The sequence below is a fragment of the Sparus aurata genome, chromosome 13, assembly GCF_900880675.1.
Source record: "Sparus aurata chromosome 13, fSpaAur1.1, whole genome shotgun sequence".
NCBI lineage: Eukaryota > Metazoa > Chordata > Actinopteri > Spariformes > Sparidae > Sparus > Sparus aurata.
The window spans coordinates 12,966,637-12,986,663 of record NC_044199.1 but is presented as its reverse complement, the minus strand read 5'-3'; the positions used below and the strand labels follow the sequence as shown (position 1 = coordinate 12,986,663).

General features: G+C 44.0%; 1 protein-coding gene and 1 non-coding gene across 2 annotated transcripts in view; both read right to left on the bottom strand.

The window, feature by feature from the left end:
• Nucleotides 1-20,027, bottom strand: part of dchs1b (dachsous cadherin-related 1b) — a 91,172-nt gene that overhangs the window by 66,555 nt on the left and 4,590 nt on the right. The window contains exons 2-4 of the mRNA XM_030438057.1: nt 6,697-7,545; nt 6,402-6,599; nt 5,444-6,217 (exon numbers count right to left, since the gene is read on the bottom strand). Of these exons, the coding sequence (XP_030293917.1) occupies nt 5,444-6,217; nt 6,402-6,599; nt 6,697-7,527 (1,803 nt within the window). The 5' untranslated portion in view covers nt 7,528-7,545. The remainder of the gene's footprint in view (nt 1-5,443; nt 6,218-6,401; nt 6,600-6,696; nt 7,546-20,027) is intronic.
• trnav-uac (transfer RNA valine (anticodon UAC)) lies at nt 18,170-18,242 on the bottom strand. The gene has a single exon. It is a non-coding gene; the product is annotated as a tRNA-Val (tRNA).

The window sequence follows — 20,027 nt, the reverse complement described above, 5'->3', positions numbered from 1 at the left end:
ATAAAATATGACAGTAGATGACCCAGTCATGAATTTCAAAGCTTTTCCTTGTCTTTAAAAAAGGTGGGTGATAACAAGTGGATAAATGAAACCACAGATGTTGTCGGGAACATTGAACATCATAATGCCGAACAAGGAAACTCATGCTTGCTGGTTACTTGCAAACTATTCTAAATCTTTGCAACTCTTCATGTATATAGAACTTTCAGATCGTTCAATTTATAGCAAAGTGTGTATAGTATAGTGCACTAGGAATCCTGTTGATGGTCCTGAGGGTATGCGACTGTGGTGAACAGTAATTTGTAGTCTCAAGTAAGCTTTTTTACTTCTTTCGATTGCATTTACGCTTCAAAAATCCTGAAAAGGGGGCTAATTTGTCTTGCTGAAAAAGTCACATTTTTAGGAAAAGATTTGGAGTCTAATTCCACACGGCTGACCCGACCTACAATCCCAAAGCGCCAGTAATTGACAAGGTGAGAATGAGTCTTCAAAATCCTCTGTCCTTACAAACAGGACCTTAAACAAAACTTGTAAATACCAAACGTTTTATGTGCCATGAAAGCTGTTTCTGCACCAATCCAAAATCCAATGGAATAATCCCACCGGCCTGGTCGAGGGAACCAGGGCGACGTCCTCAAATACACATCATCCCTGCAACACTCTCAATGTCCTTCCAAAAATTGTTGAGATATTCTAGTCTAGACCAAAGTGGTGGATTGACAGCCCAACTGAAAAACAGACTGACGTTTCATGTCGATAGCGTGGCTAAAAATGGGGGTTCATAAATTGCAAATCTCAAGGATTGTAACCTTGATATTTAAAAAAAATATTTATATATATATACAAAAAAAAAACACTGTGTTTGACCTTCACCACTTTGTAAGGAAGGTTTCGGTCATGAGGGCTAAAACCAGGATGGCTCTCGTTCTCCAGTAGCAAACAGGTGATGAGTTCTCAGTAAGTGATGATTGATGTTATGAGAATAGTTCACATAGCAGACACACCACCCCGATCCCTCGTCACACACATCCTGTCAACATCGCTGGCAGCTGGGAGTCGGGGAGCGAGAGCGGCGGGAGGCAGAAACGCAGAACCAGAGAGAGGGAGAGTAAGCGTGTCAGAACAGGGGCCAGCTGTTAACAGCACGAAGCGATTCACCAAGTTTTTCGATCTCGCCGGCGTCCGTTTGTGCGTGCGAACCCCCACCATTTGTCAGCGCTGATCACCCGTTAGATGCAACCGAGGCGTGTGTTGACAGTGATCGCTCCAACCTGCGGCTATTGATCCTCGCAAATTAAACACACTGACAGATTAATTAAAACACACAAGACAGACTTTCAACAGAGCATGGGCGAATTAAAGCACAGCTGCCACTGTGTGAGATCAAGCGGGGGAGAAGACATCAAGCGGGCAATAAATTTTGTCTCCTCCCAACATTTTCAAGCTTAATAAAAACTTGAGTGTGTGAGTTTTTGAGTCTGGGCTGGAGGAGAGCACGCAAGCTCCAAGTGGAAGTTGTGGTTTGGTCTGGCTCTGGTTTTCTCTGCGCGACACCAGCAGGAGACCGGTCCAGTGTTACAGAAAGCTGAACACCTTCCTGTTTTCAGCGCGTCACCTTGTGTCCTTGGCTCTATTGGTTTATCAAATGCGATTAGTCTCGGTGTGTGTGTGTGTGTGTGTGTGTGTGTGCATGCATGTGTGTACATTTGAAATATGATTAGTCTTTCCTTATAGAGCCATATAGACTTTCGCCACGGGGTCCCAGACTTTGGATTTCGCACCCAAAGGGCTGATTGCTCTGACAGATAGACGTGTCGTGTTTATTTAAGTGGTTTTGCGGGAAGTTCAGGAGGACTAACTCCACCTGTCAAAAGAAACCTGTCTCTTTTCTTATGTGTTTTTGCCCTATATCAGTCGACCTCGCACCACACTCACATGAGCTTATTCACTTTGTCTCGTTTTTTACCTGTCTACCAGCTAGGCCTGCTCAGTGGGTGAAATAATCTGTCTGTCACCATATTTGACTGGTGACACTAAAGTGAAATGAAAATGTTGCCTCCACCAGAAATTTGCAAAATCCTAGAGGGTACGTTTGTCTAATTTCAGGTCAAAATATCTCATTACTCTTAGTTTAACATCCAGTCACCCCGACAGAAGCATTTCAGTGAGAAACAGGACTAGCATTAGCATTGCACCGCTGTAATGCCAGCAGGCCGTTCTCCATGTCTTTGTACATCTCCCAGCCGAGCACATCTGCGGTTCTGTTGAGATGATTGAGTGTCGTTTAACGGGCCTGACCAGGAAACCACATGCTGAACATCACAGGGGAGATGCATCACCTGCTGAAAGTGAGTTCTTGGCCTTAATAGTGTGCACATACACAGGCAGGCACATACAGTGAAGCACACATGCAGTGATCGCTTTTATTTTTTTCTGCCGTGCCTTTCTTTTATTTGACTTTCATTTGAAATGATTTTTCTTTACTCCCTAATCAGTATTTCTTCTAGCTTGCAGCTCCAATGTTGATGTATGGTGCTGCGTTTGAGTCTTGGCAAGAGGGTGCACATCAGCGCTGGTGAGATCAGCAGTGGCTTCCCAGCGGTCAGGTCATGCTGGAATCGAGCTTGTCATTGGATTGGACAGACACTGTGCAAGGCACAACCAACACAAGACGGCAAAATACGCTTAGGGTCTGAAAAACACAGATTAAGCCCGAGTAAAAGATCAAGAAAAAACTGAATTAATCATATCGACTCATGGCATCAGCACTCATTGAAACAGGCGCCTCACAGAAAGGCAACTTTTGCCTCTGAGAGTTTTTAAACAATGAAAAAGCGGCACTCTAAGATACACTTGACAGCCACAGTTCACACTGTTCTCATGATCTCTACCTTCTCAGGATATGAACCTGAATCAGATGGATGTGCATGCACACACACACACCGCACACACTCACACAAACACACACTGACGCACCGTAACCTCTCCAGCCTGGGAAATACTTTAAGGAAGCGGGGGAAGAGGAAAGCAGGGAAACCAAGAAATAAATAACTCCTTTGTGCCACGGCTACATAAACATTGCAGCACATTACAGATTACTATAGTAGCCCGACAGATAAGAAAAACTTCCTACACACTTGTGCTGCATGTGCGTTTGTGTGAGGGGAGAGTGAGAGAGGAAGCAAAAGAGACATCACCAGAAAGATGTAAAAAATTGAAAAAAAAAATTTGAAAAAAGAACAAATAAGGAGGATGAGGTCACACATGAATGAAACCTGGACTGAAAGGAGAGAGAACTACTCCTTTCTTCGCATCGCTACGTGTCCCACTGCTTCAAACACTTCTGATACTGTGTTTTGTTGTTGAGATATGAAACATTTTCTGATTTTTTTCCCACATTTTTAAACAAAGTGTCCAAATTTCAAACCGAGCCAGCCTGGCAAGTACAATGAATCCTCAAGCCAAACAGTGATTGTTATCTATTGTAAATATTGGTACAATCCTGAGAACTTTCTGCCTTTCGTCTCGACTCTACTAGGAACGTGACAAAACCTCACAACCTGATCGTCGTGCCAGAAAACATCCCACAAAAATGTCAACTGGGCCTGCTGGACGGGACCAGCTGACCCAATTCTTCACTTTGTCACTGTCTTGACAGAGTAATATACCAAATGCTCCCCGATCTTGACAGCCGGTTGGCAGGCAAATGAAAATACAGAGCTAATCTGGAACGGCATCCATTAGTCTTTAATGGCAGGTCTAACATCATTGGTATACGTGTGTCCAATCTGAGTAGCCACATAGTCCACGGGCCCAGAAAAAAAAAAAAAAAAACATTTACTCCAACTTCCATTATCCTGCAAATCACAGCCCCTGTGGGGAGACTCTTGCCCGGAGAATCTTGGCTCAGTCTGAGCGAGCCTTAAGAAACGTGCTGGAATGAGCACATCAAGACTTATTCAGTCGCTCTGGCACACTGGAAAACCACCCGTGATGTCTGGCATGGGATTATGCCTGCACCTAGTGCCAGAGTAACTGCCGGCTAGGATTAGGAAAACGACTAACAGTTGATTACAACTGTTGCAACCACTGGAATCGATGTCCAGGGGGTTCATTTCATTGGTTGAAGGATGCAATAATTCAACGGAGCAGCCTAATTAGGAGTAAATTACAGGGTTCAGTGATTCAGCAACGGACAAGCTGTATCTGTGATTGTAAAGACACCTCAGAAATAAATCATGTTAAAGCTTTATTTATCCACATCCCTCTTTTTCCTTTTCTCTGTCCTTCCACAAGTCGATCCACTTCTCTTTCTCCTATTTCTTTCATTTGCATATCATGTCACATCCCTTCATTACTTCCCACCTCGCCTACGTTCCCTAAAAGTTAAGCCCACGTGCCAGTTTCCACAGAATACCAACCAGCAATCCTTTCCAAATACACATTAAATGAAGCTGCAAGCATGTGAAATTCAACTATTTATCTAATTCCACCTCAGTTGGTATGATAAGGGGTCCAAAGCCTTTTATTAGTACCACTGCGCTTTTAAGTTCTAGCAGCAGGCTTTCTCAAAAGTGCTGAGAGCCAAAAAACGCTTCTTTTCCTTCTCATCCACTTCACGGCAGAGGGGTAAAACCAACCTGTAAAAACAGTCGGTCTAAACGGTGCATGATGCCAAGTTAAGACCTTGCTGGAAGACAAACAGCCAGTCATCCTTTTTCATTTCTCAGGAGACGTCCTCCTTACACATAAGAACTGCTGGAACCGAGATAAAAGGAAGACAGCCGAAGCTGCCGTGAGATAGCGGGCCGATACCGACGGCTCACCCTACGCTGATGGCTTGGTTACCGTGGCAACCCCAGGAGGTGAGAGAGAGGACATACCGGCATAGAGTAAATCTCCTCGCAGTAGCTTCAGGAATGCAGGTGAAGTCTCCCTCCCTGCCGTCCTCGCTCCGTTTCTTTTTTCTCCCATCTTTATAAATCTTTTCCTCTCTAAATGAACACGCTGAATGGCTGGGCTTCTCCCCTCGTAGCCTACTTTTTATGAATCACATCACAAATGCATCAGCACTTCCAAGTGCACCATCCCTTTCTGAAATAAGACTTTTTAGGCAGCTTTTCGCTTCAGACATGACTTTGATTTCCAGACTCATTTATATTGATGCATAAATCAGGTTTTTTCCAGGGGAGTAATCAGAGAGGGCTTAAGGGTTGGGCGAAAGTGAAAAAGGGGTTAGTGAAGAAAGAGATGAGAGAACAAGGGAGACAGTGAATACTTGGTTTTGGCTACATAAGTAGGACAATAATCTTGTGGCCAACACGCCGCAAGATGAGCGCCATGAGAATTAAAAACAGCAGTTCCCCTACCAAATAAAGACGAGTAGAGTGAAAGAGAGCTGGAGGGAGAGAAGGAAAGTAAACTTCTTAGTGTATTTTCTTACCTCTAAGAAGCAGGTCCCAGCTGGGGTGTTCTCCTTGATGGATGCATTGTAGAAGTTGCTGGAGAACACAGGTGTGTTATCATTAACATCCTGGAGAACAATGTCCACCTTCGCTGTGGAAGACAGCGGCGGCCGACCGCTATCTGTCGCTATAACAGTCACACTAGGGGCCGGCTCTGACTCAAAATCCAGAGCTGTCGCCGTGGTTATTATCCCTGTGACCGGGTCAATGGAAAACCAATCAGAGTGCAAGTTTTTGCCCTTGAGGAGGCTATATCGGACGTCCCCATTGGGGCCCTGGTCCTTGTCCCTGGCAGTCACCTGGAGAACAAAGGAGCCAGGATAGACAACCTCAGGTATGGTCTGTCTGTAGGCCTGCTGGTCGAACAGAGGGGGGTTGTCATTTATATCAGTCACCTGGATGGTAAAAGATGACTCCGCCCTGAGGGGCGGCGTGCCGGAGTCTGTGGCCATTACTCTGAGGTCATATGAATCACGTTCTTCTCTGTCCAAAACCTGGTCCACATATATCAGGTAGATGATGCTGTCCTTGGTTGTGAGAGCAAACTTCCCATCGCCCCCCTCGAGAGACACATTCACGTTGGCGTACTCTCCATAGTCTGGGTCGGTGACAGATATCCGAGCTACGTACTGGCCTGGTTGGGCCCCTTCAGAGATCCTCGGAGAGCCGTCCTCACTGAGGAAGATGATGGTCATGGTGGGCTGGTTGTCATTGTAGTCACGTACATGAATGGTGACGAATGCGTTGGTCACCTGGGAAAATAGTGCATTTTAGAGCTCAAATAATTTTGTGTCATTATAGTAGTGGACTTCTCCGTAAAGCAGAGCTATTTTCTGAGCTATCAATGCTGTAAGAAGTGAAACCTTTTTTTGTGGTGACATAAAAATTCAGAGTAAAATCTAATGTATATCTAATGAATAACCATAATGCAATTACCTCAGGCTGACTGGCGTTATCCCTGGCCTGGACCACCAGTTCATGGACCCTTTTCAGTTCATAATCCAGGGGCCTATTCAGCGTGATGACCCCAGACTTGACATCCATGACGAAGTAGCGGTCTGGGTCACTCTGACGTCGGTTGATTTCATAAAGGACCAGACCATTATCACCATCATCCTCGTCTGTTGCAAACACCTGGATGAAAGAGAGATTTAAATTACCCTGGAACATCTGGATTGAGGGCAGCAAGAGTGACAGTAACAAGGGATTATCTGACAAGACTTGATCTCACCTGGAGGATGCTGCTGCCTTGTGGGAGACTTTCAGAGATAATAGCATGGTATCTGCTTTGATTGAAGACTGGCGCATGATCGTTGATGTCAGTCACAGTCACTTCCAGGGTCATGGATCCCATCCTTCTGGGTGAGCCCCCATCAAAGGCCTCCACGACCAGAGTGTAAAGTGAACGTTTCTCCCTGTCCAGCAGTCCGTTGACCACCAGGTCTAGATACAGCACCCTGTTAGCACCTCTCTTGGTCTCCAGTTTGAATGCCTGGCCTACATTTCCCTCTCGAATAGCGTAGCCTTGGGTGGTCAGCTGGTCCTTGTCTGCATCAGTCGCAGGCTCCAGGGAAAACCTTGTCCCAACTGCTGTGTGCTCTGGGATCTTGAGAACAGCTTTCTTTTTGGGGAACACAGGTGCATGATCGTTGATATCGTTGATAGTGACTGACACCTCAATAGTGATTCCTGTCATTGTCACAGCGATAAAGCTATAGTGGTCCCTCTGTTCGCGGTCCAGACGGCGTGCAGTGGTAATGATGCCCGTGGTTTCATCGATGTTGAGATCGCTGCCGACGCCTTTGCCCTCATGGTCAGAGATGAAGTAAAGACTTGCGGTTTCACCGGGCGGTAACCCAGCACTGATGTCACCAACGATGGTCCCTGCCGGCTGCTCTTCATCCAGCTGGAGTTCCAGTGCTCCTCCGTGAACTGCTGTAGACTGCGCAAGAACAAGTACAATGCAGAAATAAAAGAGTGACTTCCATCGCCAGAGACTTGAGCACACACAGGGTCCGCCGACCCAAGCCCTCCGTCTTGACCCTTTACTTGTTAACGGCATGGCTGGGTACTGCTACACCTGTGAGAGAGAAAACGAGAGGAAGAGAAAAAACATCAGCCGGAGTAAAAGATGTATTTCTACAAGTACGGATATGTTTTACGATGTGCGAATTGAGCAATTGAACAGGTTTTTTCATTACATTCATTTGAAAACATCTTGAAAAATCACTTTCTGTCTTAGTATGCAATGAAAACAAAGCGTATCTTAAATCCTTGCATGACAACGTGCTAACACTTTTACAATCCAGAACTTATATTAAAAACACTGCCTGATGAATTTCAGCTTTTCTCCCAATAAAATGGATATATATAACATTTTGGACAGACCTCCTCAGCTGGATCAGGAAGCTTCAAAAGAGCATGAAAATGGAATTCTAAATCTGTCCAGGATCCACATTGGCTTGAAACACACTGAGGACAGAATCATAAAGTATATTTATCTGAAGGATAACACATTTTATTCACTGGGTGACAACATTGTAAAGTGACTGGAACGGTCACACTCTGAATCCCAAGAGAATACGCATTAAAGTCACTGAAATAGGCAACAAGATCTTTCGTGAGCATTTCGTTTCGGGATAGCACACACACACAAACACACACACACGCACACACTAGATCAGAAAAAGAAGGAATGCATGGGAAAGGAAAGTAAGTCTATAGCTGCTTCAGCAGGGCCTTTATGGGGAAAAGCATTAATTTAAGACTGCAAGCCGATCCTTTATGTTCTCTAAAGTCTAAATCATTCACATATCCCTAAAGATAATACCATCCTCACGCTAATGCTAAATCATTCTTATCAGTCATAAACTGAATCTAATCATCAACAGATATAGGTACTATAGCTGTCCATTCATTCTTCAAGCAAAAAGGTGTTACTATGTGCTTTAACTTGCCTTGTGTGTCTTCAGATGACACTTGATTTCCAAGAAAGGTAATCAAAACGGTTTAAAAGCCTAAATCTAAAACTCACCTGACACCGTCTGAGCTATCCTGCAGCTAAACCGACATCTGGTACTTTCCAGCAAGTTAAAACAAACACCAATAATTATTCGCAAATGGTGTTTGACCCAAGTTTGACACGCATACTTTCGCACACTACCACCGAATACTGGAAATACACTTACAACTGTTCTGGCAAATTTAACCTGCACGGCTGCTCTAGTAAACTCTCACGAGATAGATGTTCATTTTAGCCCTTGATGAGGTCTGCAAATATTTAGATTATATTCGAAATGAGACCAATTGTTTACGCATGTTTCTCCCGTATTTAGAGGGGAAGATTTATTGAGCATATAACTCTTCAAAACATCCTGCAACGAGGAGGACCATCTAGCTCTGACACAACCCATTCATCATGTTCGACCGGAGGGACGCCACTTTATACACTTACGCGCTGATGAAGACAGCATTAAAAAAACTCAGTGGAATGTGAATGAGTCCTGCAGATATGAGCTTATATTTGGGACAAATTATCAAGACAGTAAATGTGTGGGGCAGTAGCAGACAGGAGGTGAGCAGTCAGAGGAGGGTGTTGGCCTTTGCCGTCCAGCCATATTCACCCAGACAATCACTCCCCATGTGCATGTATAATATGGACAGTTAACTTTAGGAATGTCTCGCACCTCCAGAGAGAAAGCCAGCCTGCTGCCGGGCCTCATATGTTGAATTGAAGCATTCACACTCGCACCTGCGAAAAAAGAGCGTGGAACTGAGCTTCTTTCAGGCCAATAGGCGCAACAGTTCATCGTGGTGAAACAAAATCACTGTATCGCTTCCCATAATAGAGACGCAGACAGAAATGCGTGCCCTTAAGCTAAATTTGGTAGTTTTCTTGTTTCTTTTCATTTTATTTTCAAGGCTGCAGTTGGATGAATACTTTTAGTGTAGATCTGAGTTACATGAGTTACACAAATCATCATTCAAATCATGTGTGTTGATATTCTTGAGCTCTGTTATTAATTTCAGATTGACTCCTGAGAGACAATTTAGAGTGTACACAGAATATAAAGCGCATTATTTTTATATCTGATGAATCCACCAGCGATCCCCCACCCCTCCAGCCTTTCTGCTGACCCTGACCTCCTGCGGTAGTTTATGAGACCTCTGTGGAGGAGAGATTAATAAAGTCTATAGCTCCACTGGGACAGGCAGAGGGACACTGATACTGGCCCCTCCGGTACGGTCGCTGACCTCTACATGTGGTGCAGACGGCTGCTCTGGACAGTTGCTGCACTCCTACACAAAAAGGGGGAATCAAAGCCGAGGCTGAGCTCACAGTCTGCATGCACACGCCCTTCTTTTGTTTGTTTGTCAAAGAACTTGTGAGTGTTTGGTGTCTATGGGAGCGTCTGTCTCGAAACAAGAGCAGAAAGGAAAAGAGAAAAAGTTGAAAGAAGAGGTTTGAGAGACAATTACGGGCGTGATGATGAAAAAGAAACCCTTGTACTGCTGAGTCAGAGCCCTCGGAGACCCCGCTCTGACGAAATGAACCCACAGCACTGTACCATAATGCAGCCATTGAGAACACAAGGGAGGACAGAAAAAGAACAAAGCGAAGAGATGGAAAAAGTGGATTCAGGACACAAAAGAAAGAGTTACATTCCGGGGAGTGATTACAGTTTGCTTTGGCTCAACGGCCTTATTGTCTTAAGGGAACACTGAGCTGTGCAGGCAAAACCTATGATTGAAAAATGAAGTCAGAGAGGCTATTCTCCGGAGTGTGTATGTGTGTCGTTATACGTCCTCGTTGCTCCGGTTGAGTGTCAGTGAAAGGTTATATTGATGAACAGATCGCACGGCTGCAATCTGTCACTGTCAATGAGCGCTCGGCCCATGACATCATCTCCCTTTTGACGTGTGCCGTAATACTCCTGTGTTTACCCTGGAAAACGCGTGCTGGCGAGGAATGGAGGGAGCGAGGGCTAAAATATAGCCCACTGCTGAAGGGAGCTGGCTCGAACATGTGGTCAGTGGAGTAAAAGATAACCACCTGATTCACCCCCTCTAGTGGTATTCCTTATAATATTCGGCTAATTCTGATAAATTATGTTCAGGTAGTGTGATTTTTATTCATCTCAAATGTGAAGAAAAAAAAACTACATAAAATGAGTGTCATGGGTTATCTTTTGCCTGTGTCTTTGTGCGCCTGCACAACACATGTGCATGCGAGCAGTGACATCATCTCTGTGCGACCACACTGACAGGCAGGGCAGACCCAGAGGGCTCCATGCAGTCTCAGCCACATTATTATCTGGCATTGCACCCCCATAATCTGCCTCTGCTGCGCTCAAGCCTCAAAGCCTCAAATACATGGGCCTCCGCTCTTAAGTGCTGTTAACATATAATAGAAGACCATAGTGTTTTCTATAGGAAGGGGACCATTTGAGTGTGTTTACACTGGTGCATCTCAGTTGTGAGGAGGAACAGTCCATTTTCCTCCTGCACTGCCAAATCCGAACAGGCTACACTATCTCGCTATCCCTCCAGTGTCCGTCCCTCCTCCTTCCCTCCGTCCGTCCCCTCTAATGGATCGAGCAGATCTAGCCGGGCACGCCACAGCTACCCGCGGCCAAGCTAAACAGGACCCAAAGTCGGGGAGCTCCAAGTTTAAAAAAATGTCCACTCCGCACCGCCTCTATCTCAACCATGTTTTCAGTGCTTTGATGGAACAGCACGGGGGTTGAGTTCAGCTAGCTCCTCAGCGGTTGAGAGGTCTGGCATCGCCTGTGGATAGTTGGCAGCCGCTCGTTCAGCACTGCAATGGGCTTCTGTGTCACCCAGAACAAACACCGGCCAGATCCTGTGACTGACAGCAAAAGTCAGCCGGGGGGGGGGAATAAAGGGTGAGCTGTCAAAGTGAAATACTCAAGTTAGCATCAGAAATATGGCTGCCATAAATACAGACGCTGGTTACAACCTTGGCTTTGCATATTCAAAACCCCAACTGCAAAAATCAAGTTTATGGAGGAATGTATACGGTGTCAACGCACTAGTTTTGGTGCCATTAAAAAATCTAAATCTTTTTTCCTTTTGTGACAGTTCACAGCAAGTGTACAATTACATGGTGACTGGAGCAACACCAAATCTTTAAATGACCGGGAATGAAAGGTTAGGCCAGGCTGTGGTGAAAGCAGCAGTCTGCAGTAGTAAAAAAGCTTTGTGAGAAGAGGTAGGGAGGGCTGAGTGTCTGGGATTCGGGGGGGCAGAGGGTGGAGGAATGCTTTGCATCTCAGTTTTCATGTCGTTTGGGTTGTGTGTTTTGGGGGGCGACAACTATGACCCTAACCCTAACCCCGTCTCCCCTCGAGTTGCCTTTCACCGCATCTCTTGATATAGACGTCCCGTTTTCCAACCCCAGCTGTCACCAGCGCTGTGAGCATGTGTTGTGCGCGTCCGTACTTTTAAGTCCCTCTGTATGCTCATATACGTACGTTTCCTAAGTTCCACTTTTACTTTTCCTCCATTTAGGCATAAACTTAAGATTTCAGAGCTGCAAAAATTAATTGACAGAGACAGAATTCTCTGATTCCATTGTCTGGTTTCTTGACACTAAACTGCGGTCTGGACAGTTGCGCTAACACTAAAATATACATGCACTAAACGTGATCAATATTAATACCACTACTATGCGCTAAGAGAGTTCATGACTGTGACATACAGTCGCGCTACCTCACCTCAGGGGATGTAGCTGTGAAAGCTTTCACAACCTGTGAAACCCGACCTATCCGTGGAGACCGGTAGCACCTACGTTTGCATTAATTATGATGAAGTGAGGACCAGCTCCCGCGGCCACTCATTGGCTGATCTGATACAGAGTGACAGCTAATCCAGCCACGAATGGACACTATGGAAAATAGGTAAATTTCTCATTTCGCTTTTCTTATCTGAATCAGTGAAGCTCTTGTACCAAGCTCTTTTTTTCCCCCGTTGGAGCTCTCAGAAAGCCTTTGTTTTTAACTTTCTCCATGAAATGTTGCTCTGGAGTTTTTATTTTATGACTTATTTCCTACATAAATGTCCATGTCAGTGACATCAGTGAGGCTTGCCGAGGGGTGGGGGGTTGGGTGGGGTCTGGGGGGGACCACGTCATCGCAGGGACTAGTCGGCTCACAGCGAGAGCGAGCCTTTGTGCCAGGGGGCCTACTGAGATTTAGTTTGAGGCTCAAGTGCTCACTGTGTTTAACATGTTGCTTGTTTTTTGTTCTTGTCTGAAGGGCAGACTAGAAAATAAAAACTAGATGGCACAAGACTTACTTTTTGATTAAGGAAGTCTGAATGATTTTTTTTTTTTTTTTTTTTTTTTTTTTTCCAAATCCAAATCCAAAGGTATTTGGAGAGTGAAATATTTTTTCATGGTTTGGCTCCATCCTCTCATTTGGATGTGAAACGATGCGATGAAAATGAGGTTAAAGTGGTGACTTGTTGTTTAAATTTTGTTTTATACGCAACCATAAAACACCAGCACTGGTTGTACAGTATGTGGCCTCATTTTGGGGTCAGCGCTATTTGAAATATTACTCAATAAAATAATCTTTTGGTACGCTGCATCCGACTGGATTACCACCAACAGGTTATGCATTTTCAATCATCTGAGTACTGAGCCATGGGCTGCGTTTGACTCATTTATTCCATCACTTTCGCACTTAACGACTGGTTTAAGTGATAAAATTCTGCAACAGAACTTTAAGGCATGTTATACTTACATTTTTGCATTTCTGCACTGACATTCTTACATAGCTCCACGGGGAACTATAGGCTGGGGGAAAAACAACTGGAGAAGAATCCAAAACTGCAGCAGCAGCATAACAGTTCAAAGCTGGTGTGATGACTCAGATTTGTTTATTTACCCGCACAGACGTTGTCAAGCTGGAATACAGTCACACACTTACAAACTCCACCACGTCCCCTGTGACAAAACGTCCTAGATTTTGCCGCCCGACAGGCCAGAAGAAGAAAAGAGAGCGTTGCAGTCAGAAGAAGAAGAACTAGAGATGCAGAAGAAAGGTTTCTGCCACGCCGATGGAGACAGAAACGTGATGGGGTTCAACCCGGTGCGAGCGAGTGTTGAAACACACACACACACACACACACACACACGCATGCAGACTCACGCAAACACATAAATAACGTACCCTCTGGGCCGTCGGTGAAGCCGTGGAACAAGTGAAAACACAGCTGGAGGTGATTCACTAACCTTCAAGGCCATGCTGCCAAGTGATTGTGCAGTGATTTTGTATTTTTTTTTGTTTGTTTCTTTGTGAGTTTGTGTGCAGAGAAAGTGTGGAGTAATTCAAAGAATACAGGGACAAGAACTTGTGAGATCATAAGACAAAACAAAGACAACAGAAGAATCAAAAAACAAAACAAAACAAAAAAGGGACCTCCCCGAAGGTGAAGCAGCAGCTGCCATCTACCGTCACTCATCACCCCTCCCCATCAGAGCATGTTTAATATCCTTAAAGGGCGAGTTGCAAGTCCAGGACTCTCTGTCAAACATCGTTACCTGACCTCAATGGCGAAACTGAAATAAATGCACTGATAGAGGCCCGAACCAACTGTTACTCTGTTCATGATTTCCATTTTGAGTTCTGTCTGGGGGGTATCTCCGATTTCAATACACAGGACATTGACTGGAAGTAATTAAACGTCAGGAAATATTCTTATCAGGGTTGAATGTGGAAGGCATTAAAATGCACAAACAAGCACCTGGTGGTTTCATTTGACTGCAGGTTCTTGTGCATGTGCATCACAATCACACACAGGCATTTATGGTTATGTATTAGACAGATATCGAGGTTATTTGTCTAGAGCTGCAACGACTACTCAATCAATCGATTAGTTTCAGTCACATTGCGAGCAAAAATGTAAAACACATTCTTTTCTGAGCTGGATTTGCTGTTTTTGGTGGAGTAATTACAGCCACAAGGCTTGCAAAAGGCCAAATGCAGTTCAGGTCACACCGGTGGATATTTGTGGGGACGAAAGCGGGTGTTTTCTTTTTCAGGACACCTGAGAGTATTTCCAGCTGTTTTTGTGGCAACCAAAACCGGCTACTTTTCGCAGGAAGTCAAACCATCTCCGTCCATGATTGTGTAGCGGAAAAAAAGGCATTTTAAGCCCAACCATGATGTTTTCTACCTCTGACCAGGTGGTTTTTGTGCGCAGGCCTAACCAAAGCATAAGCACAATGTTGTGACCAAAGAGAAATAGAAAATTAAACGGCAACAAACGGAAAGTTGCAACATAAAGAAACCTTCAGTTTGAAGTAATTTGTGGTTTTGCAGAAAAGTATACAGCTAACGTGAATTCTGGTGATCGGTTTGTAAATTACTGTTAACTAACGCACTAATTACCGTAACAATACATTAACTGTTCATGAAAACAGTCATTAGTTGCAGCCCAGTATCAGACATTGTGCATGCATGAGTATGTTTTGCGCTGTAAAGTCGAATGCTTTATGCAACACACGAGAATTATTACATTTGGATGTTAATGTGATTTAACTGCAATGCAAATAATCGCCTTGATTATACCGCAGTTAAAATTTCCATTGCAATGTTTATGCCAAACTACTCATTTGTTTCAGTGCATGATTGGGTGGTACTTCACACACACACACACACACACACACACACACACACACACACACACACACACGCACACACACACAAAGTGTATTGACTTACTATAATTCCCTGTAGGGTTTCCCTAACCTTAAATGCCTAACCTCAACCTTTAACCCCATCTTAACCCCCAAAACTCATCATTTTAAATCTAAAACTCCAAAATGAACATTGAACTTTGTCGGGACTTCTGTTTTGTTCCCATATGGGAGCTGAGTCCATGTGGCAATATGAATAGACATTTGACCGCACAATGTGATAATTACATTAACACACACACACAGTGCAATATTAAAGGAATAACAAGAAATTCATTATAGGGGAAAAGGTTCAAAGACAAAACACTCAGCTGATAGCCAAAACAGGCTCAGCAGAAGAAGAAACCAAAGATCCATCCTCTGATTTAAACACACACAAGCGAGCACACACTTTAATCTCCCCTCTGCATTCCACTCAATGAAATAATCAGCGACGTGACCTGACAGCCAACCAGGAACAAGGTTGTATTGGGTCATGTAATCTCTCCAGAAAACACATAAATATTAATCAAAGTGATTAAACGATTCGTTGAAAAGTTTGCCAGCCATCGTTGACATTTTTTTTTTTTTTTTAGGTTGAAAAGAGGTCAGTATCTTCCTATGAGAAACTCCACAGGCTTAACTTCACTAGGAAAGAGTGGGAATTAGGTTCATCTTTGGCTGACAGATCTGGGAAACTGTTAAAATCTGTAATTACTCATCTCTCGCTTAGAATATGGGACAGTGTCTTGGCTTATTAGTTATTAAATTCTCCATCAACTCTCGGGTTAGTGGCGCGCCGACAGCTGTTCTCCGAGAGAATGCCTTTGGATCGTGTTACTCCATTATGTTACTTGTGGTAAGCCTGGGAATTAAGTCTGTCTGTCTTTGTTTTAATTTGCTCTGCAGAGTAAAACAGACATCAATGCTCATCAGTTAATAACGAGCGAATGGAATCGCGATAAAAAAAGATACGATGTGATGGATGTGTTTGGAGCTCAGAATCAAAGATTAACGTCCAGACTGATCAATAGCGCTTTGATTCTCTGACAGCAATATCAAACGTCTCAGAAAAAAACAATACATTTCTGACCCCGCTAAAGGTCGACCCTTTCCAGTTATCATGAAACAAGAAACTTTGATTTCTCACCAATTTTTTCTCTTCCCTCCTTTTTCCCCTTCTCACCACCCACACACATCCAGTCTCCGAAACCCTTGACTTGCATAACACGTTGCACTACCTGAGCTGCCGTGCCCTACATGCGGCTCTCTGTTCGGTGCAGGGTGTTTGAAGTTACCAGGAGCTCAGATCATCTCACTTACTTCATTAAAAACACATGAGATGCAACGCAGACGGGCTCCCTCGCTTCCTCTCTCTTTCTCTCTGCCGGGGCTTGCTAGCCTCAGAGCTCAGACACTTCTCATCCATCAAGCTCCCAGATGGGCAGAAGTTACCACATCTCATTCATCTTCGCTCAGAGCCATTTCCACATTCATCTCTTCATGTGACTAATGAAGTTAATACATGGCTTCATTCAGAAACATGTGTGCAGTGTGTGTGTGCACATGTGCCCGCGCCGGCCGCCCCTTCAATGGGGAGGAATCAATAAAGAGACCAGAGAAGAAATGTCTCTGCTGAAGAGCGGCCCAGGATACATTGCTGAAACAGCTAATCAATTAACCAATTAGCGGACAGACAGAGATGCAGCCAAAAACAACTAAGACATATGTTGAGCAAAAAAGTCAAACACCTGCTGGCTGTAGCTTTGCAAATATGAAGACTTACTCGGACTACAGGAGTTTTAAAATCATGACTGCTTTTGAAATCAGGCTGCTTCACACACATAAAGAGTACCCTCACAGACCTTCTTCTCTCTAATGTCAAACACGCACACACTTATAGACTTGAAAATGATGGTACATCACACGCTACAGTTTAAAATGCTAAAAATGGGTCGCCAAATATACGTGGGCAGTCACTAACAAGTAACATATATGTGTGGGAAACACTGGTTTAGCATCTGTCAAAGGTAGTATGCTAGCCAATGTTAGCCTCAAGGGCTAGAATGTTTGTTTGGCAGCATGGTCATCTGCTTTATGGTGTCCTTCTCATAGGTTGTAGTGGTCCTGCTTGGAAAGTCCTGATGCATACATCCACATTTAAAAAAAAAAAAAAATTCACATATCTTCATTGAAGGAATCTGAGGTTATACAGGATAACAATACAGAGGTTCTCCTTCATGTTTTCTGGGGGTTTTTTTGTACAACAGGGCCAACAAGGCCTAACCCACCACCCCCCACCCAGCAAACAATCACAAACACAAACAACTAAAGAAAAGAAACAAACAAAAGAAAGAAGGAAAGGAAAAAGCCAGCATGAGATAAGGGACTAAAATGTGACAGTCAACATAGTGTACAAAACAAGGTCGGCAAAAGGAAAGGGAAAAGGTAAGACTCAAGTGCTAAGGGTGTCACTTTGGGCATCATTGGTCTCCCGCATGTCTGCCCATTTGTTCAACAGAGGTTGCCACATCCTTTGAGAGATTCTTTCTTTATTAGTGGTCTTATAGCGCAGTCTCTCCATGTGCAGTACATTGCATCCACATTTTAAATCCTAAAAATCAAACGTGTGTAAAGGTATCCCCAGATGAGTCTAGGTTTAGTTAAGGACATTTAAGGGTGGATCGGAAAACCCCTCAAATTCCCCATACCAGACCAGATTTCTCCTCCAATTGTTAGGAGGGGGCAAATTGGAGTTAAACCCATCCCCATGCTATTTAAGCTTAATTTTACACAGAATACCTTTGACTTTTGGATCTTTGGCTTGAAAAAACAGGCCAACAGAACCCCTCCTACTAACATGTTTAGAAAGGGTGCAGCTTAAGGAAATCACTAATAAAGTTAAAACAAGTCAGATGAAAAAAGGAAGCAAAAAAAGTTGGGGCAAAAATAGATAAATCGAGCAGGAGCACTGTAACAGGCTGCATGCACACTAAGACAGCAGTTCCACTGGGGATTGATCCCAGGACCTTCTGCGTGTAAAGCAGACATGAGAACCACCTCACTATGGAACCACACAGATCTGATGGCTTAATCAATGATGGAAACAGGGCTTGCATTCACCCCTAATGGCATGTCTCCATAAACAACTAGTGTATCCTAAGGCCAAACACTTGCTTGCGTACATCCATTCATGCACAGAAACAATCTCACATATTCCATCCATCTACTGCAACAACGAGAAACCCAGACGTCCAACGAACGATTTAGCCACACTTTGGCACTCAGTAGCCAGTGTCACAGGTCCAACCCACAGTGGAGAAGCACAGGATGGGGAAACTCGAGACAACACCAGGGTTTAGAAGACTTCCATCTGCAGCTTTCTCCAGGAATATAACAGCCCATTTCCAGCAGTCATTATCCCGGATCCTAAGGTCTGGCTGTGCCGGCTAGTTTGGATCAATGGCTGTTGTCGTATTCAAAGATTACACCATAGCAAGTCAGGACTTTTTAAACAGCCCCTTTCTGTTCTGCACTGTATGCATGTCTTTTTTATTTTTTTATTTTTATTATGGCCAGTGTCTGTAGTCTTTCCAATTCAGCTGACCTGATCATTACACTAACAGGATCCCTACTAGACAAAGACCATGAATAACGATGAAGGCGGTTACTTCAGAACTGGGCTTCAGAACAAACAAAAATTGAATTGCAGCGTCTCAGACCTCCAGCTAGTCAATCACTCTGCGCCTGACAGCAGAGTCCAGTCATTTCCTTTGATTGGTTGAGTCAGGCGTACAGTAATATCTTCTCCAGAGCAGATTATAGATGGGTCTTCATACTGTAAGTAGGAAGGTAAGATGTATTTCCCCTGGGGGAGGAGAGTGTACAGTGCACCGTCAGAAAATAGGTTTCTGTCCAAGCTAAAAGATGAGGTATGACTTTGGATGATTATGTATCAGGGTTTGATTCATTCTGCCAGAATGTATTTATTTGAAAATATTACTCCTACGGCCGCAAATTGTGACCCTAACCCTAACCTCATAATTCAAACATTATCTCCAAGAGTTGAAGAGGCAAGAATGAAGGATAAAATAAATGTGGATAGTAACTGCTTAGAAAATGGGAAAGGGGAAGGGTTTCTAGAAATAACATCTTGAAATTCCATAGTTAAAGCGCTGAGATTTCGGGCACCACTTTCTCTAGCACGCACACCACAGCCCAAATTTTACAATGCTGTAATTAAATTTCACGATCATAATCACAAGCAAGATGGCAGGCTTGGTGATTACAGCTGCCATGGCAACCAAGAGGCCCCCCGAGCGGTGAAGTTAATGAAATGTGGAACAATCAGCAGAGGGGATTCCTTATCAATGGGAATCATATTTTTCTGACTCTACAACTAAAGCTATTAATAACTGCAGCCCGGCCTTCCTGTGGATGGATGATGCAAACACGAGTGGCTTTCCAGGAAACTCCCTCTGCAAGCTTAACACCGGTTATAGTTCACATGCTGCCTTATAAACCCAAATCACACAAAATCCCCTCGATATTGAGCCTTTGGTTTATGTTATGTCTGAGACGGTGGTCTGAGAGGTAAATAAAAACACCAACACTAACCCCAGGCATCAGTAGCGTAGTGCGGTGAACGAGAGATGGAGGGTAAATATTTCCACTTGCTACTTGTGGTGCCAGGAAGAGGAAAACAATCTTATTTATGTTACTTTAATTCCTTTGTGGTGGTTCTCATCAGCTTCCCATTCAACACTATGGAGGGAGTGTGTGTGTGTGTGTGTTAAGATTTCCATACTTGTGAGGGCCAACGTTTCTTAATGGCTCTCCTCGATTTTAAGGTGCTAATT